The following is a 24,085-nucleotide window of genomic DNA, read 5'->3' as shown; positions in this document are numbered from 1 at the left end:
TAATGATGTCTTGCTGTCTTTTGTCAGCTCCCCGGTTCCTTTTCTCTCTAATAAAACTCGATCAAAATGACAGCGGCCAGTCCAAGTCATCTGGACTTTTCACCAAAACAGGAAACGCTGTGGATCTGATGTCGGATGCTCTAGAGTCCTATAAAGTGTCTGATCGCACCAGCGGATGGCGGTGACAGTCAACGTGGCCCGCTCTTCTCCATCCTATGTCGCCTCTGAGGGCTTGTTCTCCCGAAATTTGGGGAAATGAGCACAATGTCTTAAAATGCAAATACCTGCTCCATGCATGAAAAGTGAGAAAAATACATTTTCCGAGCACCAAAGGATTATGCGAAGGAGAACAAGCACAGTGGAAAGTAAGGTTAGGCAACTAAATTGTTTTAGTTGCCTAACCTTAACTGTTAGCAAACCTTTTCATGTCACACAAAGGTGAAAATGCCCAATTCGTGCTATCGTCACATAATCCAATTTGTGGTGGAGGAACGTAATCTTCACATAATTCATGTCAAAAACACATAATCTGCGTTTCAGAGTTTGTGCTCATTTCATGAAATTGCCTCTGATCCCCCGTCTGAGTCCTGGGCCTCGTTCCTGTTAGTGGGCAGAGCAGAGGCCTGCTCCAGCAGCTGAGCCAGATAACTGTCCTCAGCCCTCTCCGCCACCGACAGGCTCTCAGACTGGGTCAGGCCGGAAGGCTGCGGAGCGGCCGGGGCTACGGGGGCCGAAAGAGTCCGCGGGACCCTGCAGGAGGATCGGTCGGCGCTGGCGGTGGGATCGTCTGTGGGCTGCTGTGGAGGTGCATCCGCGGTCTGTGGACCTGAGGGAGTTCCTGCAGTAACCGTCGGGTCAGGTGTGACCTCACCCTCCTCTTCACCCTCCTCCTCATCTGGTGAGTGCGGAGGCGACAGCGGCGGCGAGTGACGATCCTTTATAACCTCTGCTTCGCTCCCTGGCGGCTGGTAAGGGGGAGGTCCCGTCAGCGGGGAGCCGTCCGGGGTGAGCGGGGCCTGGCTGTGGATGATGACGGGGTCCGGAGAAGGCAGCGGGGCCTCCTCCTCCTCGTCCAGAGCGTCGAGGTCCCTGGGGTCCTTCGAGGGGCTCTGGTCCGGGGATATGGTGTCCGGCCGGTGGGAGATGATGCGGAGGCTCAGGGCCGCTCCGGGGAAACCACTGGCCGAGGACGGCTTCCCTCTGGGCGGGTGGACCGGACTCAGCAGCACCGGCAGCTCTTGGCCCAAAGGCTTCCGAGGCAACTCCTCAGGTTTCCCTGAGGAGAGAGCACATTTTTACAACATATCTTGTTTTGCATGTAAGACAGAAGCTGTATAAGCACCCGACTGCCTCACAATGCCTCAGCTGAACGGTAAGTTGACACAAATCTACCATTCATATGCAATAATGGGTACCCAGTAGGGTCAGAAATGACCCTGTTTTGCATTTTATTTTGCATTTGTACCTTGTTTTTGTTGACATCTTTTTCATTTTTTTTTTCATGTGATTTTAACCTCTGATGTCTTACATTTTTATGTAACTGTATTTTATTGTAATGTCTTTTTTATGTACTTATTTTTCTCTCTGTTTTGTAAAGCACTTTGTAACTGCGTTTTGATAAGTGCGATATACAGTAAATAAAGTTTATTATTATTATTATTGAGTTGTCAAATATTCACGTGCCAATGCAATTACAATCCACATGCAAATTATGTCACCGTCCACACAAAGTGCGAAGGAGAATATAGTGAATATGAAAAGTTTGAAATCACAATTATTTTACCATAAGGAAAAATGCAACTTAATTGATACTTAACTGTGAGACAGTCTGGTGTTATGTGATAGTGTCGGCTCGTTACTCAACATAAGTAATGTGTTACTCATTACTTTCTATTAATTTCAAAAGTAATTTTATGACTTTACTTACTCCTCCCTGGGAGCAGTAAATCGCTGCACTACTCTTGATATTATGTTTTCTTTGCACCCCCAAAAGTGGAGATTGCATCCTCTGTCACTTTCAAATATCAAGTCAGCTCAGCTCACTCTCCTGTGAAAGACTGTGGTAAACACAACGTGTTGATGTTCAATGTTCCTGTCAGCCTTTTACTGGACAAAATCAAAGCAGTGGGAATACTTCCACTTTTCTTTCACTTCGTATCTAAGCTGCTCAGTGTTTACAACGACGAATCCTGAAGAAAACGAGTCGGGGAATGGAGGTGGGATTTAGTTTTTGGATAATTCAAATCCAATCTGATGTTTAGAGGGGGTTGATAACAAAAGTAGAGTTTTTTTCATGAGTGACTGGGGAAAGTAATACCACCACCCAACAGTGGTGAGGCGTGGCGAGCACCAGTGACCTTCCTCCTCCAGTACCTGGAGGAGGAAGGTCCAGCTTCATCTTGCGTAGTTCTGTCATGGAGGCCTGCAGCTGCTCAATGATGACATCATCGCTGTAGAGGAAAGTCTGGGCGATCCTCTCCTGCAGGAACTCTCTGAGCTCCTCCAGGGACATCTTCTGAAGACGCTCTGCACACACACACACACACACACACACACAATAGCAACAGTTAATATGTTAAAACCATAAAAATGAACTCTAGTGTTTACTACGATGACATCATGCATATCTCTTTACAATCTTAGGAGTAGTTCTCCCCAAAATGAAAATCTAGTCATTATCTACTCACTCCCTTCTCAGTCAAAACCCCATTAAACACACAGCGAGTTCGCCCCCGTAGTTCAATTTGAGCCTTCTAACAAACTATTGAACAAGCCCATCTTTTTACAACTCCAAAAAAGCAGAAAATCAAATGTCCATCAAATGTCTCCAAACAGCTCGAGCAGCAGAATCCAAGAGTTTTGTAGTCAAACGATTGCACTGTGGGTCCAAAAGTCCAACATTTACATTTACATTTGGATTCTGCTGCTCGAGCTGTTTGGAGAAATTTGATGGACATTTTATGCCTTTTTTTGGAGCTGTAAAAAGAAGGCTGATGGAGCTACAGGGCGAACTCGCTGTGTGTTTGGTTTTCCTACCAACTTTAATGGGGTTTCGACTGATTGATGAGGAGATAATGACTGCATTTTCTTATGGGGGCGAACTATTCCTTTTTTAGCGAGTTCTTCTCATCTCCTTACTCTTGTGTATTTTCAGGACAGTGTAGGACATGGCGGTGAGAAGCCTCTCTCCCTCCAGGATAAAGATGTCCCACAGGCGAAGGGTCAGGGTGAACGGCGTCTGCAGGAACACAAGTCACAATATCACTGCCGTCTCTGTCTCCGCACTCCCGTTTCTGTCTGGCTGCAATTTTTTGGGGGGGAGGGATTTGTTTATGCCAGTGGTTTTGCATATCTCCGACTCTCTTCCTCACTGTATCTAGTTGGAGTCAGGAGGTTTGTTTGGTGCTTTCCCAGACCACAGAAACCCACAGGCCCATCTCGGCGGTGGGACCCAGCAGGACGGAGAAGTGCTGACAGCGGCCTGGTCCTGCCAGACCGCCGCCACCACAGGATTGTGGGCATGCATGAAGAAAACTAATAGTAGTTTAGCCTAACAACTCTTAATGTTCTGTTCTAATGCGCTGGCCCACAGCTCAAATATCACCAGTCTTTCTGCCTGTTGTAATCATGCTATATAATCATTAAAGTGGCTATCTGTGAGATCAATTTTTTTTGGGGGGGTGGGGAAGTTTGATTTTGTCTCCATCTTTGTTGCTCAGCCTCACTGTGGTGTTTCTGCACTGCACTTCCCAGACATCACCTGTCAATCAAACAGTGTGGGCGGAGCTTGGAGTTTCTGTTGATGCAGTTTGAGTTTCTCTTTTCTCTGTCTGTTCAGCCATGGTGGCTATCGCTGCTCATGCTAACTACCCAGTTCTTCTTCTGCTGTTTATTCCAAACAAACCGGAAACAGACACCGGCTGTTTAGAACAGACAATGGAAAAGATTTATGAACTGGATAGAGGCTGAATCACTGTTGTGTTACAGCAATCAGAGATAGACAGTAGCAAAGCAGACAATTATTTATATGAAAATGTTGTGGATTACTACTTTCAATTCACTGATGTAATTATTCATTTTAATTGAGGATGAGATAAGAGTCTGAGATGAGAGCAGGATGCAGGGATGGAGAGGGAACACATCAATCCAGCAGGTTTCTCACCCTGTCAATGAAACACTGCAGGAACCATTTGGTGCTGTAAATCCCTGCAGACATCTGCTCTCTGTCCTACAGAGGGAGACAGAAAGAGAGACAGAGAGAGAGAGAGAGAGAGAGAGAGAGAGAGAGAGGGAGAAAGAGTGGCAGAGAGAGACAAGAGTCAGCACACAGCTACAAAACAGCAAACTGCAAGCAATGCACATGCATGTCATCACATATCAGGATGCTTGTTCCGCAGTGTTGTTTTCCGCGTCCTAATTTTCTGTTACGAAACTATGAATGTCTTGCGTAACCAGCGGAGCAGTGATCTCACCAGATGTTTCTTCAGCTTGGGGATGAGTTTGGAAATAATCTGATCATGATGTGCCTGGAATCGCTGAAGTTTGGGGAACCCAGGAACGAAAAAGCCTTCACAGGAGAGAGAAGACAAGAGAGGAATTTCTAATCTCACGTAATGCAACTGTGCTGCTCCAGTAGTGCAGTCTACTGCAACTGAGAAACAATACTTCATTATTTATGTATCTGTCCCAACTAAAGTACTGCTGCTACAGAAGTGGACTGTATATCGTATAATAATAAAAAAATGATAATAATGAATTGTAATTATATAGCACACTTTAAAATACGTCGAAATCTCAAGGTGCTTCACAGAAGATAGAATAAATGAACAATCATAGTAAAACATTAAAACTGGTCAATAATCGTGCAATTGTAGGCTTAAGAGTTGAAATAAGTTGAATAAAATTAGTGTAAAAGGAAAAGCACATGGTATGAACAAACCAGTACCAGTAAAGCAGTGAGGAACAGATGAGTCTTTAGTTTTGATTTAAAAACAGCGAGTTTAGTAGCATCTATGGATATAATTTTTGCTGATGTGAAATGGAAACCCTACTTATTACCTTTAAAGTTGAAAAAACACACAAAGAGCAGTTTGTCTTTGCAGCGCAGTATAGATACATGATCATGCTGCATAATATCTGATCAATTCTCTGTGCAGAGGAAGCTTTCCCCCGGTAGCGGTCGTCTCACCGTGCATGGCATGCTTCTGATTGGTCAGCAGCTGTGACAGGGCCCAGAAGGCGTCTTCCTCGTTCATGTACATGAGCAGCAGGGCGGCGATCTGACTCATGCCCTGGCAGTAGCTCACCTCCTGCAGGCGGCGGTCACATGGGACACAATCACATTTGGGTTTTTTCCACTGCAGAATGAACGGCTGTGCGCTGCCTATCTGGGTCTGCTTTGGCACAGTATGGCACAGGATCGGCACCCTTTGGTTTACCGTTGCATTTTTTAATATATAAGACCCTGTCCAGAACACGCATGTGTAACTATAGCAACAGCAGAACCATAGCAACCGGTGTTAACATCAACAACAACAGACATGGCAGACCCACTGGAGACTTTTTTGTATTTTGTGTGGGATTATTTCTTTCTTTTGTATAATAATGCTGCAACAAAACACAGCAGCGACACTCAGCCAACATCATACTGATCGGTCTATTCTATAGTAACAAAAGAAGCTCACATTCACACCTATGTCAATTGCGTAGCTCCTGTTTAACACCAGCTACAGCCACATTTTATGCCAGCTTCATTAAAAACAAAGCAAGTGAGAAATCCCACTTTCCACTTTGTTTTTTTCTTTGTTTGTTTCTGCCAGCTGGGGATTTAAAAATAGCGGCTGTAACTGCCAGCAGCCTGGTTTCAGATTCATACGGCTGCTGCATCAGCACGCTTTTACAGTACTTTAACTGTACTGACCCGTGAATAAATATAATGGAAAAACATACAGCAGGGTACAGTATGGGACACTAGTGCAGTGGAAAAAGCACATTAAGTCTCCGCTCTGCTCAGAAAAACTAAGACCTGAATCTACATTTCTATCTGTATTTTAGTGTTTAAGGTGATGAAGGAAAACCCGTCACTCACTGTGTTGTAGACTGAATATGCAGAAAGAACATGGAACAGAGACTGCTGCCTGTAAGGGGAGGAGACAAGAGAGGAGAGGAGAGGAGGAGACAAGAGAGGAGAGGAGAGGAGAGGAGAGAGGAGAGGAGAGGAGAGGAGGAGACAAGAGAGGAGATGAGAGGAGAGGAGAGGAGGAGACAAGAGAGGAGAGGAGAGGAGAGGAGAGGAGGAGACAAGAGAGGAGAGGAGAGGAGAGGAGAGAAGAGAGGAGAGGAGGAGACAAGAGAGGAGAGGAGAGGAGAGGAGAGGAGAGGAGAGAAGAGAGGAGAGGAGGAGACAAGAGAGGAGAGGAGAAGAGAGGAGAGGAGAGGAGAGGAGAAGAGAGGAGAGGAGGAGACAAGAGAGGAGAGGAGAGGAGAGGAGAAGAGAGGAGAGAGGGAAAGGAAATATAAGTGGAGGGGAGAGGGGAAGAGAGGAAAGGAGAGATGGAGAGAAGAGAAGAGCAGAGGAGGGGAGAAAAGAAAGAAGATGTAAGAGGAGAGGAGAGGTTAGGAGAAGAGTAGAAGGAAACGAAAGGAAAGGAAAGAGGAGTGAAGAGGAGAGGAGAGGAGAGAAGAGAGAGTAAAGGAGAGGAGAGAAAAGGAGAGGGAAAGGCGAAGGAAATGAAAGAAAAAGAAAGGAGAGGTTAGGAGAGGAGAAGAGAGAAGGAGAGAGGAGAGGAAAGTAGAAGGAAAGAAAAGAAAAGAAAAGAAAAGGAGATGAGATGAGAGGATGATTAGTTTATGTTCAGGGAGATCATGTGAAACAGTGTGAGTCCAGTTCAGAGTGGACTGTTTCCACACAGAGCCTCTCTCTCTCTCTCTCTCTCTCTCTCTCTCTGTCTCTCTCTCTCTCTCTCTCTCTCTCTCTCTCTCCATGCTCTCGTTCTGCAGGCTGAGCTGCTGTTAGATATTGAAGCGTTTTGTACGGAGAGTTTTCTGCTCCAGACTTTCCACTGCTGCTCCCGAACAAGCCTGCGCTCTATTAAACTGTCAGTGACATCACTCTGTTACTGGATCAGGTTCCAAACAGATCTCTCTCTCTCTTCCCCTCCCTCCCTCCCCTCCTCCTCTCTCTCTCTCTCTCTCTCTCTCTCTCTCTCTCTCTCATCTCTCCTCTCTCTCTCTCTCTCCTCTCTCTCTCTCTCTCTCGTCTCTCTCTCTCTCTCCTCTCTCTCTCTCTCTCTCTCTCTCTCTCTCTCTCTCTCGCTCTCCTCTCTCTCTCTCTCTCTATCTATCTCTCCCCCCCCCCCCCCCTTCCCCCCAAGTTCACACTGAGGTTGCAAAATCAGATTCCCTGCAACGGTTGTGGAACAGTTTGTATTTTTAACCTGCACTTTAAACCTCATACATCTAAACTGACAGCTTCTACAAACTGGAATAAAGAATGAATATGCAAAAATACAAAGTATGTTATGAACTGGTAATCATACATGACTGTTTTCCCTTAGTTTAAACTCTATATGTTGAGTCTTGGAAGGCGTGAGTGCACATTTGATACTTTTGATACATTTGATACTCTAAATATGTTTCAGATGAGTAATTCAATAAGCAGAACCTCAACATCAAAAAAGCAAAGCGGTTCAGTAGTGGTTAACAAAGTTCAGTTTTCCTTTAACACCACAGGCTTCATATCAAACACTCTGACGGCGCGCTGCGTCTTTAATCAGACGCAGCGCTCCTGACACTGTTGGGAACAGCGTCAGTAAAGTGTTTCAAAAATGCTCAACCTAATGAAACTCAGTTTGACAGCAGATGGAAATCGGAGCCTGAGGGAGACTTACTTGACTCCGAAGCGGTCCATGAACATGATGTGGTTTCGAAAGGTCCTGTTGATGTCCAGGTCGATCTGCTTGATCTCAGCTGAGTACAGTCTGGCTTGCTCTTTCATTTTCTGAGAGGAAAACAAAGAAGCAGTTCAACAGCGGGATGCTTTTTTATTCCAAATACCAAAAAAAATGAACGGTATTCTATTATGTTAGCCTTCAAAAAATAATGTATCCTAATGAGATACTACAGGATTACTTCTGGGAATACTTTTAAAGTGGAAGAGAGAAACTCAAAAGGCCAATTAAATAGCAGCAGCTGTTCTACCTCGTTAAAAAATGTTTGTATGCAAACCTGAAATAAATTTCCTGAACTTTGCAACTTTTCACTTTTTCTTATCTGTACCTTTATACCTCAAATATGACAAAGATATCTGAAAGTCGCTGACAGTAATCAGAATACATTACTGAGTTTGGGTGATTCCCACTGACATTTTTCCAACCCTGCATCTGATTTATTTATTTATTTATATGGTGGTGTTCAAAATTAGTAAGATCCACCGTTAGTCTTGACACAAATAATATCTGCAGAGAGTGAAATATAAACTGAGCCGCATCACTTATGTTTCAAAACTTGCGCTGAATGTCAACACCGGATGTTTTCATCATCTCTCAATCTCCATCTGCTTGTTTTCCTCTCACTGACCTAATCTGGTCCACTTCTGAACAACCTGTTTTCTACCTTAAAGTGTTTGCATTGCTAATCCTGCTGAGTGTTGTGATGGCAGAGGATAAGTATGTGTCAGTTATAATGTGGGATTGAAGGGTCTGCCAACCATCTGGCAGGATGGTAATCAGAGACATTCCAGATCCAGGGGAGCATGACGTGAGCGTGAGCGTGTGGCGGCATTACAGATGCTGAGCTGTGCTTTCAGTTACTGTGTTTAAAGCTGTTTTCCTCAGAGGGTTGATGGCTCGTGCATGTGTGCATGTATGGATCTGTGCATGCAACACGGTCTCATAAACGAACTCTGAAACACAGATTACATGTTGTGGACACGAATAATGTGAAGATTATGTTCCTCCACCATGAAAGGATGAGCAGGGACTGGACTCGACATTTTCACGTGTTCGGCATGTGGAGCGGTTAGATAACGGTTCAGTTTAGGCAACTAAAACATCTTTGTGTTAAGATTTTGGTTAAATAACAAAAACTTTCGCCGAAAATGAAACTTTCCCTCCCAGTAGAAAACTTGTCGTCATGAGTTGGGACTTGAACCCGGGTCGTCTGAGTTGAAGGTAAATGTCTTGAAATGAGCTTGTTATTTGTATTTTAATTTGTATTTATTTATTTGATTTAACCTTTATTTAACCAGACAGGTCAATTAAGAACAAATTCTTAATTACAATGACAGCCTGGCAAGAGGACAAAAAACTACCTCTCAAAGGGTGAGGGTTAAGGTAAAAAAAAAAAAAAAAAAACCACAGTAATAAAGCAAGCAAAAGAAACTAAACAAAACAAACAAAAAACAATCCAGATAAGACTATCAGACACAAATGTTAAAAATCATGATTTGAAATGCAGAGAAAACCAACACAGTATGGGAACTAGGAAATAATCAAACCACACACCAAACAACCAAATAAAATGACAAGTCCTGAAAGCAGAACAGACATATTTGTTTGGAAGTTAAAAGGCTGGGATGCAGTTGCAGGTGTGTTGAACATCTCTGCAATAGAGTCCTTAAAAGTAGCGAGGGAGGTAAATTTGTCCAGTTTCAAAGTCTTCTGCAGCTCATTCCAGTTGCTGGGAGCAGCAAACTGGAAGGAGGACTGGCCAAAAGAGGAATTAGCACGGGGAACTTCTAGCAAGATATGGCGAGCAGCTCTGGTGTTATGGGCAGTGGATGAGAATTTTAACAAGTTTCAATTTTAAGACGTTGTGCTCATTTCATGGACAGCAGGCTCATGTGTGCATGTGAGTGTGCACCTCATATTTGCCCTCGTTCTCCTTCTTGGTCTTGTCCACGTCCAGCATCAGGGCCCAGGCCTGGCCCCTCAGCTGCAAGGGGATGCCCTTATACACCCGCTTCACCATCTGACGGGACAGAGGAGGGAACGAAAAGATGAACGCTGTGTAAACAAAGCAAGAGGGTTCGGAGGGCTGATGCTGTGCAGAGTGAGTCACGAGAAGGTTTAACCGCCTACTGTTCGCCTACTGCAGGACTCAGCATTACAGCAAAAGATGTTCACATTTGAACCATATTCATGCACTGATGCATGAGTGTGTGTGTGTGTGTGTGTGTGTGTCAGACCTGGATCAAATAGCTGTTGGAAATAATTCTCTGTGTTTGTTTTGACCTGCATGGACCAGGTGGGAGAGTTAAAGCTGCACTGGGTATCGTCACACATTAGCGGCTCCAACCGGCAGTGAGAGATAACAGTTTGAAAAAAACAAATTTGAACTTCAATACCCAGAAATCCTTCAGGGTGACGTCAGTAAACTGCAAACAGCACACCAAACCGGCTGTTTTATATATCAAAGGATACCAAATCTAACGTTGGTGAGTCAAGCTTCCGATTCTGCACACCAGAATTTAATTTGGTCAATCTACAGCGCCTCGGTTGGCGGGGATGAGACGATCTTCTCTGCTTACAGAAAAATCCTATCTGGTGCAACTTGAATGTATTGAATAGTGTCGGGTAAATTGCTGACCACAGCAAAATAGGCAAAAATGACAAAAATGTCCGTCTGTCAGCAAGATTTCTCCAATACTTATAAACGGATTTCCATGAAATTTGGTGGGCAGATCGGCTTTGGGCCAAGGAGCAACTGATTCGGTTTTGATGCTGATCCGGATCTGGGATTTCCACCATAAGATAATTACCTTTTTTAGCCATAACTATGAAACTAGCAGAGATAGAGGCTTGATTCCAAATCCTAATGGGATGTTTGCAGGGTCAAGAATTCGATTTAACTCAAAATTGACGTGATAGGAATGATGGGTTTGGGTGTAACGGCAAGTCGGAGTATTGTTCAGCGTTGGCGGAGGTTCTAGTCTGATCCAGAGTGACTCAGGATGAGTCAGCAGGTCGGGGTTCAGCATCTCGCTACAGGGAACTTGACTGGTGGTGATGGACTCGACACTGGCAGCTGTGGGGATCAAATCTGTGACCTCCTGGTTACAAAACCACTTCCAAACCACGGCGCCGACTTTCACATACTTTTCTGTAATTGTCTAAAACTCTCTGGCACTCAAGTAAGCTAAAATAAACAAAAAGTATTTGCTGGGTCATGTGACCCGGGTCTGGAATGCGCGGGCTCGTACTCACCCTGTCGCTGTTCTTGTATTTATCCCATTTCTTCACCATCTTCAGCCATTTCTCCGCTCGCTCGATCTCCAGCTGCTTCCGCTGTGAGGGAGACAGGAGCCGGTGAAGTGATGTACAGTCTGGCTCAGAAACACATCTGCTAACCCGCTTTTCCCTGCGTTACTATCTGCATCCCAGTGCATGTGTGTGTCCTCTGGATAAATGTGTTTTGGTTAAATGGGTAAACGTGTGTTTTGTTTGGTTAAACAGCAGCAGAGCGGGAGAGGTGTGAGAGGGAGCACAGGCTCATGGACCGGCTGGAGGATCAGCTCTCTGGTAATGGATATCCAGAGAATGTCATGCAGCTTACACACACACACACACACACACACACACACATTGAGAGAGGTCAGCTATGAAAGTCACAGTATGAACTTTGTAGAGTTAGGGTGAATACGTCAGGAAAAAAATATCTTTTCCATTTTTGCTCTGGACTGTTTTATGAATGATAAATGATCTTATTCAGGGATTCTGATGCTTATATATTTTTTATGTGTTCGGTTTTTATCTACAGTGTTTGTTCCACGTCATTTTTTACCCTGACTGTGTACCTGACTGCATAACCACTTTTACTTTGGGACAACAAAGATATTGAACTTGAACTTGTTTATTTGACATTATATTATTTTTGGCAGTTTAAATGACCTGGATGTTTTGGTCATTTAAACTGCAGCCTGGTGACAGTCAAATGGTGAAGCAGAAGCAGAGACAAAAATAGATTTAAACTACTATTTATATTTATTTAAAAAAATCAAAGAGGATCCCAGGCACTCTGTCTGCAATAAAGTTTAAAGCCTTTATTTATTTAACATTGGCAATTGAATATTTAAAAAAATATGACCCACCCATTTCAGCTCAAATCCGCTTTGATTTTTAATACAGTGTTGTAATACCCATTCTTTAGCCACGGACATTTCTGCTACCAAGAATCCTCCTAATCTGTTCCTAAATGTTAAATCCTGTTTGACTTCAAATTGATTTAAAGTCTGAACAGAGCCAACGTTTCCAGGACGGGTTTTGTCCCGTCTGAGCGTCTCTGCTGCTGCTTCCTATTGGAAATGCACTGTGACCAGAAACTTGTTCATCAGTTTTATTATTGGCTGTGAGGACTTATATTAATATTTCAAATGTAAAAATGCCCCTTTCTTGCCCATTTAAAACCTACATGTCAAATCAAGTCATCACCGCTATACCGTGTTTGTCAGGTGCTGTGCCAAAATTTGTATCCCCTAAAATTGTGTTTCCCCTGCTGGTGTGCCTCCGCCTAGAAACAAAAGGCCAGGAAACAAAATGAAAAAATAATTTCAATAATTTCAATTTCAACAATGTATTGTTTTCCTATCACTGCCTTTTAACCTGCCTAGCTAGTTGCCTCATAACGAACAGAGATGACGCTTATTTGTGATCTTTCTATATCAAACCACAAGTTTTGACTGATTGATTTATTTTGATTTGATTTATTGATTCTACAAGGATGTTGTCAGGCTCTACAGTACTAGTAGTCTACTTGTCAGTTATTAAGCTCATCTCCCCACCACACTTTCCTCGTACAGTGGGAACGCAGGAGGACACATCTCCAGGGGACACACAGTTTTTAGGGGATACAAATTTTGCCGCAACACCGGTTCCTCCCCGGCATGGAGGAATACATCGGGGATCGCGATACATACGATGAGGATTAGCCGACAGGAGGATGAACACAGTCGCCTCACCTTCTCCTCCTGTGCGGTCGGGGCTGGCAGCTCGTCCTCGCTGGGGGAAAAAAAGAGACAAAAACAATCAGATGCAAAGACAGAAAGTCAAACAGCGCCACCACCTGGCAGCAGGCAGCGAGAGCAGAAACAGGACGGACTCACTGCATGAAGCCGAAGCGGTCGGTGACTCTGTAGATGCTGTAGTCGGCATCTTCCCAGGGGTCGATCTCCACCCCCTCCTGCCGGCCCTGCAGGTGCCACACACACACACACACACACACACACACACACACACACGGGTACACACAAGAATGCATGCATGCACACCAAGGACATTATAGTTAACAACCTGAAACCAAGACAACAATTAGGCATGAACACACATTTAGTGAACTGAGTCTGCCTCCAAAACTAACTGAACTAAAATAAAAATTAACCAAATTTCACTTCTGCCAGTTGCCTTACTGTCAGTGAGCTGGAGAAAGAATCCTGTTGTCATGAATGGGCTCTGATCAACTATCAATACATTATCAATACACTGATGCCTCCTGTGTACATCCAAGGAGAGTTTTCTGTCAGTATGCACAGAAAACAGCTGCTACCAACAACCAACTACAGCTGAACATTAATGAACATAAAAACTAAACAAAAACTAGCAAATGCCATTTGAAGAGTAACTGAAACTAAATTGAAATGGAAATCAAATTTCAAAATTAAACAAAAATATAAACTGAAGGAAATTGTAAAACTATAACAACTCTTAAAGCACACGCTTACAAGCATGCACACACACACACACAGATTGTCAGAGAAGTCAGACACTAGCACACACACACACACACACACACGCACAGCAACAGCAGTGAACCGTAGTCCCAGCAGCCAGCGTGACGGCAGCGTGCGCTGAGAGGTTCCCGACTCAAACACAATCATCTTTAATGAAGTCAAACTGGAACTCCATGCATAATCTACACAGTCTACAATAAACTGTGGAATTATCTCCCAGTCTGGTGAGCCAATCAAAACACACACACACACACACACACACACACTCAGAATCTGCATTAGCCAGCACAAAATTTGGTAATAGTGTTTCTATAATGGAAAATCCATTTAGAAATGTTGAGGCAACAGTTTGGTCCCGATGTTGACATAACAGACACGGGGCTAATCCTCCAGCAGCCAACCGGAGAGGCTTTTCACTCCGCTCTGTGGTTGGCTTCCTGTCTGGAAGGCAGCCAATCAGGCGCCTGGTTTCAGAGCGGGGAAAGAGGGTCAGAGCACGCGCATAGAAACTATATGAGTCCGTCCCGCCGGAGTCGGCGCTCTGGGAGCCTCGAGGCTCCGCGAATGATGTCAGCTTTATGAAAGTGAGCGGGCTAAAAATACTTTCCTTACTGAGGCTGTTTGGAGAGAGAGAGGAGAGAGAGAGAGAGAGAGAGAGAGAGAGAGAGAGAGAGAGAGAGAGAGAGAGAGAGAGAGAGAGAGAGAGAGAGAGATTACAGCCAGCAGAGATTAGATCTGAACTGCATACATTTGAATTTCAGATGAAGGCCACCAGGTCGAAATATTACCAAGTTTTTGTGACTGAATTGGTGAAATTGAGATCTGTGAGTGCTGCCTTGTGTCTTTAGACAATAGTTTTTGAAATGCATTTGACTTTCACTTGCTCACATTGAACGAAATACTCCAGGACAGCACTCCAATTAATTAATTTATATTTATTGCTGCACAGACGTTTTGGGCAAAGCACACTGAAGAAGGGCGTCTTGCCCGAAACGTCTGTGCGGCAATAAATATAAATTAATTAATTGGAGTGCTGTCCTGGAGTATTTCGTTACATATTTTTTGAGGATTCAGCACCCACATAAATAACTGAGGGTTGAGCGCGTTTTTTAGTAAATTGACTTGCTCATATTGAGCCGTTTGATTTCAAAAATTACATTTTTAAGGCGGCATTAGAAATTGAACATGATTTTTATTGAATCAACTTGTAACTGAGCTCTCTGAAACAGCCAGGGACCGAGGAACAGCAAATGAGATCCTGGTACTGGTGCTGCTACGTTTTCACTAGCTAGTTGAAGTTTTATCTTCATCTGGTTTCAGTACTTTCACTAGCTCCTCTTCATCAGGACCTCGTTGGACAATGTGTGCGGAAAGACCAGAAGCCACATCAGAGAGCTTATATGTCTGATACAGGCCGCAGTACCAGGTGAAAACTAGTAGAAGTCCCAATACGCTCTCTGACGTGTTGGATTGAATCTGTGCTCGTTTGCTTTTCCTCAGTCCCTGGATGTCTCAGAGAGCTCAGTCTGAGTTGAGAAAACCGAATTTGAAAAGAGAGTTAAAAGGTAAATTCAAATAATAGCATAATTGTATTGAATTTCAAGCCATTGCATTCAATTTCAAATTGTGACTTACAAATTAAATTTCTAAAGTCATTCAAAAAATACAGTTCAGTCTGAGCGTGACAAATTCAAATGTATGCAGGTCAAACAGCCTCTGCTGACTCTGATCTCTCTCCACAGACAGTGAGGGAGAGAGAGCAGCGAGGTGGAGGAGAGATGAGGTGAGGTCAGCTGCTGGTCTCCCTGAAACCTGCAGAAAACAAACAAACCTACATGTTATCTGCGGCAGGCTTTTACCCAGAGTTCCCCTGGGAACAGGAAGTCCTGCTGTGTGGTTGATCTATTTGCAGCCGGTCTTCCTCCCCACACTGGACTGAACTGAACTGTGCTGTGAGGCTGGAAACCATCATCCAGGCCGAGGAGGCCGGGGATCCAGCAGGTCTCCAGGGGATGGTGTCAAATCCACCGCTGCCGAGCGTGTCACAGCTGTTGCTATGGCTAGACAGGTCAACCCCCCCCCCCCCCCCCCCCCCCCAAACCCCCCCGCTCTGCCTCTGAGCTAAATTTAACCCCTGGTTATCACTGTCCCCCCCCCCCACCCCATCTCTTCTTCTGCATCAGCATGTTCAGCAGTTGAGCGTCAGGCTGGAGAGCAGCAGCTTGGTTTAGCATGATGTTGGCCTAATCATTTTTTTTTTTCAGTTTTACAATTTCCATTAGTTTTAATTTTTTATGGTTTATGGTTTTCAAATGGCGTTTGCTAGCTGTCCCCCCCCCCCCCCCCCCCCACGATGAAATCAGGAGACGGACTCCGGATCGGATGCCACTGATCAGATTGTGATGAAACTTTGGGGAATGATGCGTCGTTTTACTATTATTTCCAGCTGTTTAAAAGTTACACAGATTGGCCTAAGGGGGGCGCTACCATGTTTGTTTAATTGTCTGTATGTCATGCACAATATCTCAGACGCCGCTGATCAGATTTTCACAAAACTTCAGGGAATTATGCATTTGGGATTTGGCGAAACTTGTGGAAATGATGCATCTCACCACTGCGTTGTCACGGTTTCAAAATTACAGTGATCAGCCAAAGGGGGGGGTGGGGGGTGGGGGGGCTACATAATTTGTTTGCTCGTCCATGTATCACGCGCAAAATTTGCACTGTATACCACTGACCCAATTTGGACTAAGCTTGGGGAAATGATGCATCTCACCGCTGCGTTCCAGCTTTCCAAATTGACACTGATCAGTCCAAGAGGCTAAAACCAGGTGACATACTGTATTTGTTACTGACTGGCCCACAAGGGACTTCATCCTTCATGGGGGACGACAAGTTTGCTGTTGCCTTGTTTTGGTTTAGCTTTAATTTTCATAAAGAATTCAGTTTTAGTTTCGTTTTTATTTAGTTTTAGTCTCTGAATGGTCGTGTGTATGTTGTGTGCAGGTAGCAGCTGCATACTGGGTTCAGTTTCCAGTTAGTTTTGGAGGCAGACTGTTAAGTTTCTATTCATTTTTTCATTAAGTTTATTTTTTATTTTTTATCTCAGTTCACTAAAACAATTTCCCATGCCAAGCGTTAGTCTTCATTTTCAGTTAACTAGAATATTCTTAGAAATCATATTCTTTGTTCGCATCAAACCACAGGTACAAACGTGTTATTGAGGCACTTTGGCAACACACACACACACACACACACAGTGTATTGCCCTCTACACATGCAGCGATGCACTGCACACAAACAAAAACACACATTTGAATTCACACGTAGTTTCTCCCCTGTGTCCTGCTGAGCGTGTCTGCTGCGGTTTTTAACCACGAGCTCAACCGAGTGTGAAGTGTTCCTCCTGCATGGCAGAGGAACACACAGCACAGGAGGTGATGTGGCCACACTTCTAACACCATGCTGCTTCTCAGCACATCAGCTGCAGTCACCACACCAGTGACACTAATGACACATTTGTGTTTTCAATGCACATAAAAAAGTGTTGAATATTTATTCAGAACTACAGCTGGGCGGTATGAACAAAATTGATATCACAATATATATCTAACAATATATATTATATAACAACAATATATAACATGCAAAATTACATGTTAAATAATCAAATTGATGCTCATTCCATTGAATTGCATGGTAATATAAAGTATGATAAAACTCTAATTAAACCCATTTTAAAATAGCATTCCCTAATTGGTTTCAGATCTCATTTTGTGACAGAATTTATTCATTATTTGCTTTTTATCATAAATTTATACATCAGAATGTGTATCACGATGACTCAATATCATTATTTCATCACAATATGATTCTATTTAAACAGAAATACCGTATTATTGCCCAGCCATGATCAGAACACAGTGTGTGAGAATATAAGAGAAAACAGATTGGACAACATGAACCATGTGGTCCAGCTGTGTGACACACCGCTGTGTGTTGGAAGCTCACTCACCGTAGCATACTTCAAGATGATGTCAGCACGTTCCTCTGCTATTAGAGTCTCAATGTCTTTCTTCATGTCAATATCTGAGGAGAGAGGAGGAAGGCATGAGCTGCATGAGCCGCAGAACAACAAGATGATGATTCAAGGCAAAAAAAAACAAAAAAACTCATGGATGTGGGCGACTGTTGGCGTCCGAACCATCAGACTGAGCCGGCATGCTTCACACCGAGCCACACAGTGACTGTTATGTAATGACTTCACCAGTCCATCACACACACATCACATCACACACATCACATCACACACAGCAGGCAGCTGATCAGATGAGTCCCATGCTGCCTCGCTGTGCGCTGGGAGTCGGTGTTCCCAGGCAGCAGAGAGCATCTCAGATAAAGGATGTTGGCTTTGCTTCAGACAGTTGGTTCACTCTGCTGCCATTGTCTCTCATAACCCCCCCTCCCCTCCCCACACACACTCACTCACTCACACACACACACACACACACACACCCTCCCGCTTCCTGTGTGTTCACCTCTCTTTCTCACCAGAATAAATCCTCTGATGCCGCTGAATCCATGCAGTGTCGTCTATATGAGCAACAACCCACTGGTCAGCTGGTCAGCTGCCTTATGCAGCCATGAAACAAAACTTAAAGGTGCATCAAGTACAATAATAATAATAATAATAAACTTTATTTGTATAGCACCTTTCTGAACAGTGTGACAAAGTTCTTCACAAAGCAAGTACAAAATGCAGCAGTACGACAGAATAAAATAACACAAAAAGGATCAGAGAACATAATAATAAAGTAAAATATAAGGATTATTAGTATGATTACTTATTATTTAAGTATGATTATTTATGTCCCATAGCACAAACTGACTATAATATCTCTGTGGGGGATGATAAGGTAGACAGTCAGTACATATGACTCAACAGTTACTTGGCCAGGTGCAGATTTCTGCCTTTCAGGACTCATTTTCTGTCTTGGTGTCAGAACACATTTAGTTCTCAAGCCAAAGAAACAAATGACAAAGCAGGCGATCAGCATGGTGACATCTTACCTCTTCTGTTGGATCTCCGCTCTCATTAGCTAGCTTACTTCTCTCTACTGTGAAAATGTGACTTTTGTATTTCTGTATTTCTGCCCATCGATGCTGCGATTCCTTGGTTGCTGATAACGGTCGATAAATGACTTCATGCCCGTTTAAAGAAAGGGCTTTCAGCACAAACACACGTTTGATGGGACCAAGAAATGTTCAGGTGCTCGAGGACAGATGGGACTGCTGTGTTGAATCAGCTTTACGTAGCTCTACTGGTTATGAAAACACACAGCGCTTCCATCAGAGTGTGAGTGGGCAGGTTGGTCCATCAGAGGGAGAGATGGGTAATATGAGAAAGCTGCACTGAGCTGCTCTGTCTGTTGCAGGCATCAGTAATATAAGCCTCCTGGGAACAATCAACCTGCCAATGTTCAAATACTGTACCCTATCACCCCCCCACACACACACATACACACACACACACAGATGGTCGTCCGCCTCACACCGCACAAACAGACCTGCTATGTTCACCAACACTTGGGTGTTATGAGAGGAAATAAGACTTTGATGGACATGTTATGAATATGAATGTCTGAGATGAGATATTTCACTGCTAAAAGGGAAACTTGAGCCTTGAATCCTCCTCCACTGTTAGATATCCAACACGTTCCAGGAGTTATTTTGTGATGGAAGTGTTGTACTTTACTGTTTTGGTGAACCCACTTTTCCCTCAACCTGCCTCGTCTCCTTCTACTTCAGTTAGCGATTTACTACATTTCCCAGAATGCCTTTCAACAACCCCCAGAAAAGGGGAGTGAACTTGTTACTTTCAGCTGTGGGTTTTTTACATGTAGGTGGAGAGAGATAACAGCAAGAGAGTTTTTTCCAGTGAAGAAACAAACAGTCGCTCTCCTTACTCAAACCTCAACCTGTCTCTCTGCTGCAGTGCATTCTGGTCTCTCTCCTGCTCCTGTGGGTGGAGAAACTGGTCTCTCTCCTCTTCTACGATGGATTTCTCCCTGTATGATTGTTGAACGTCTCTCGGTGCAAAATGGCGGCTCTAGAAAGAAGCCCTCGCTCTTTGATTCTGAGAGACTGACACCAAAACCTGACGTTTACCGCTGACGCTCATTTTCTCATATCAAACTCCATTGTAGCTGCTGGAAATATCTGTCACCTCGTCTACGATTGGCCGGTTATCCACCAAGAAGAAAAACACAACAAACAACAAAATGGACCCAGAAATAGAAGGTGCAAATAGCTGTTTCTTTCATGTTAAAGTGTTTTATGGTGGATTTTTCTTTTCACATCAAGTCTGTATGAACCACATCTGACTGCAGCAGCACAACAGCCAGAACAGAACAAGGCAGATTCCTCTATGAAAGACTGGGAGCATTGTGGATTTAGAGAACAAAATGCTAGTTCTCTCTCCAGACTGACCTCATCTTCTTTAAAAAAAACAAAAAAAACAAACGCTGGTACGGTACGGTACGGTACGGTTTGGTATGGTAAGATATGGCATGGCACGGCATGGCATGGTGGGGTATGATGTGGTAACATCCATAAGGACCACTTCAGTGTCTTGTCAGAGCGATGCACGCAATCCCAGCCGGAGCCAGCGGGCCGCTGCTAAATTCTCTCCAAACAAAGCGACGAGGGTATTAATCCTGGATAATCCACATTCTCTATAGGGATCTTTCCCCATGGCAGGGTCATAATCTGGACGCATCGCAGGACACACCAGCCGTCTGGATTAGGAATGTCTCTGAAGCAGGATTATGCAATGAAAGTCTGTTATTCCCAAACTGGAAGCAAGAAGAACAAAGAACCGTGGTCATCTGATGATCTGCAGCAGCACTAATGGACTGATGCTTCATTTACAATTGTATGGAATCATATCCACTGGTACTAAAGTCTAAAACTAGCGGTGTGGTGCCATATACTGTAGATTATCGATAGATTAATCGATAATGAAGATAATCGTTAGTTGCAGCCCTAGTGAGGAACATTCCCCATCAAAGCATCTGCCTCTGGAGCTGCTGCTGTGATTTTGCCTGTGCATTGATACTGAATACACAGTATATTGATCCTAAGCTGCTTCCACACCAAGACACCAAAACAGACCCAAGTTCTCTCCAAGGCGGCCTGCATGTCTGAATGTGGGTTAACCAGGTTGAATAATTCAGTAAGGTGGAGCATGGAGCTCCTGTCTGGCAGACGGTCACAGGTCACAGACAGTGACACAGTTACATCACAGCAGGGGAGACGGTGGCTTCAGCAGAAGAGTTAGACTGATATATCAGCAGCAATATTGGTCTTTTTTAACAGATCAGATATCAGTCAGTCAGTCGGTCAGTCGGTGTCTCCACCTCTGACACGATGCAGGCTCCTCCTGACCACAGCTGCACAAACATGGTCTGGAAAACCTGACATGACATTTCATTTTCTTATTCATATTTTCTTATTCATTTATTTATTTATTTATTTAGTCCCATGATGCTCTAAATGATGTTTCAGAGGATTTTTGTTGTGCCAAAGACAGTTTTCCATTGCACATCCATTACCAGTCTAAAGTTTGGACACACCTGATTGACAGTACTATGTTTTTCATTATCTTGAAATGTGTTTATTAGACAAATATAAATAGTGAAGTTGATCCTATGTATGAATTTCTTTCCAAAGCCTTTGCCTTTCCATCAAGGCAAAGGGTGGCTACTTTAAAGAATCTAAAATATAAGATAGTTTTGGTCGCTGCATAATTCCATTTGTGTCATTTCATAGTTCTGATGTCTTTACTGTTATTCTAAAATGTGGAAAATAGTAAAAATAAAGAAAAATGTGGTGTGTCCAAACTTTTGACTGGTAGTGTAATACAGTGGACAATAAAGATTAATCTAGATATTTGGATGAAGAACATACAGCAGCCATTTGCCTCAGTGGAGGACGAGGTCGGATCAGTCTGGTTCTGTCTGCAGCACACGGGCCCTGCTGAAGAAAAACTGGTGCAGCTTCATGCAGTCAGTCAGGATAAAGAAACAGTGACAGCTTCCAGTTCAGCTCTGAGGCTGTAAATGTGAGCGAGCGTCATCTGAGGCATATGGCAGCGGCCGCATGTGGTCAGCGCGCTAAATCATAGAGGAGCTTTGGCAAAACTCCCAGCATGCAGGGTGGAGGCCCGGACCGGGAGAGCCGAGACCGGACCGGACCGGACCGGACAGCAGCTATTACTTGACCTGACAGACAGACAGGCAGACAGGCGAGCAGTGAGACCATTTCCACTGGTGGATCACACACTCTTTACAGACACTGAACACACACACATGCATGCAGAACACACACACACACACACACACACACACTGTGCTGCAGGATCTACCAGTGGAAACCGTTCATCTGTCTGTTATTACTTTATCAGACAGTTAGCTGTTCTCCACTGGTAGATAACACACCCATACACACACACACACACTCATGTAATCTATATACATGACACACACACACACACACAGACAAACAAATGCACTCTTGCAGATATGAGCAGTTGTTTCCACTGGTAGATAATACACACACAAAAATGGCACACATATCCATATGCAACACACACACACACACGCTCACACACACACACACACACACACACACACCGCAGCAGCGTCTTGGGTTTCTGCTGCTGCTGTAAATTAGATGTTACTTGGTGTTGGAAACAGTGTTGAACAACTTAACTCTGTTATTCCAGCTATTAGAAGTCGGCTGTTCCCGGCAGGCCCGTGCAGCCTGCATTCCTTGACATCCAGCACACGGTGATGGCTGATGGGATGCTGCTGATACAGTCTGCTGACTGGAAAGACGCGTTCCAGTGCAAATCTACAAATTATCGGCAGGAGAAACTGAACCCGGCCGCGCAAAAAATGTCATTTTGTCCCATAATGTTGGATGGTAAACAAACCCGCAGGCTCCATAACACCGAGGCGGCGCTGCAGCCCAACGCGCGATCCTTTATTCTAATGATAATAATAAATAGCGGCGTGACAGCTGTAGAGAAATATCGGGAAAAACAGGGGGAAATAATGTAATTACCGTTTCTCTCGGGTGGATTTCTGCGCTATCCGTGCAGTAACAAAGCTCCGGTTCCTCTAGGCATTCTTCGGTCGCTCATGAAACTGCAGATCCAGCAGAGCAAATCACCGAGTTGACAACAATAGCCTTTCTCCGTCAATCCATAGGTTACCATCAGAGAGCACACATACACACACACAGACACACACACATACACATGCACATGCACACACACGGGCTCCAGCAGCAGACGGGATAGGCTCCTGGTCCAGGATCCGAGCCGCGTACTGAGCAGGCGCCGCAGCGTGGCACAAGTCAGCGGTATGTGAGGTTTATGATCCGGCCTTAAAGACACAGTCAGACCGAGGCTGGTCTGCTCCGTCACCACAGAGACCGGGACAGCTTTCCTTCTGGCGCCATCTGCCGGCCTGAGACAGTAATGGAGTCTGCGGGATTTCCTTCCAATCAAAGACCACAGCAGGCATTTATTTTACCAGGCAGAAACCACATTTTGAGAGCATCTTGCTTCCTTAATGTGACGTATTTCCTTTTGAAACAGGACGTAAACCAATGAAAAAGCAGTTTTATTTGACGGGAGGGGCAGAGGGGCGGGGCTGTTTAAAAATCTGTGATGGTTTTATTGGATGCCATTTATATTTACGCCTGCTGGTACACAATGATGTCACCACTAAAGATGTTGGTATGAAAATACATTTTTTTATAGTCAAATAGGTGTATGGTATGATGGAATGAGATGAAAAGGCATTTCAGTGTGACTTTAACAACAAATTCTTATTTACACAGACAGCCTGGCATGAGGTTGGTATGGAAGCCCATTCCCGCCACTCAATAAAATAAAAAAACGACTAAATTGTGAGTTTATTTCTCACAATTCTGACTTTTTTTCTCACAATTTAAGTTAAATAAATTCCACTGGTCAGTTCCAGTTGCAGGTGTGTTAACCAGTGAAATCAGCTGCTGACTGAATCCCTGCACTCCTGCTTCATTACAGCACTGCAAACTGAGCAGCATACTGTCTGTTTCAAATGTAGATAGTCTATACACTTTTAAAAAAAATAATAGCAATAATAATGAAAAACAAAATTGTATAATTGTAGCCATTTTTAACTCATTTAATCACTCAATCCTCAAATTTCTAGCCATGACCTAAAGTGTAAAGGGCTGGAAATGAGTATTAGTGTAGTAGTGAGTATTAGTGTTGTATGTAAAAATGCAGACCTACTTTTGAAACAGGTT

At 43.9% G+C, this 24,085-nt stretch overlaps 1 protein-coding gene across 1 annotated transcript; it reads right to left on the bottom strand.

The window, feature by feature from the left end:
- Positions 1–554: 554 nt before the first annotated feature.
- On the bottom strand, positions 555–22,865 carry LOC139930069 (USP6 N-terminal-like protein). The gene is made up of 14 exons (XM_071923142.2): positions 22,850–22,865; positions 17,739–17,812; positions 13,100–13,185; positions 12,956–12,995; positions 11,205–11,285; positions 9,862–9,969; positions 7,890–7,999; positions 6,089–6,137; positions 5,189–5,309; positions 4,473–4,567; positions 4,163–4,228; positions 3,139–3,238; positions 2,374–2,526; positions 555–1,276 (listed from the first exon to the last, which is right to left on the bottom strand). Exons 2-14 carry the CDS (start codon positions 17,802–17,804, stop codon positions 555–557), a joined length of 1,797 nt encoding a protein of 598 aa, XP_071779243.1. The 5' UTR covers positions 17,805–17,812; positions 22,850–22,865.
- Positions 22,866–24,085: the final 1,220 nt, after the last annotated feature.

Source organism: Centroberyx gerrardi, chromosome 1, assembly GCF_048128805.1.
Source record: "Centroberyx gerrardi isolate f3 chromosome 1, fCenGer3.hap1.cur.20231027, whole genome shotgun sequence".
NCBI classification, from domain to species: domain Eukaryota; kingdom Metazoa; phylum Chordata; class Actinopteri; order Beryciformes; family Berycidae; genus Centroberyx; species Centroberyx gerrardi.
This window is presented reverse-complemented; position numbering and strand designations above follow the sequence as displayed.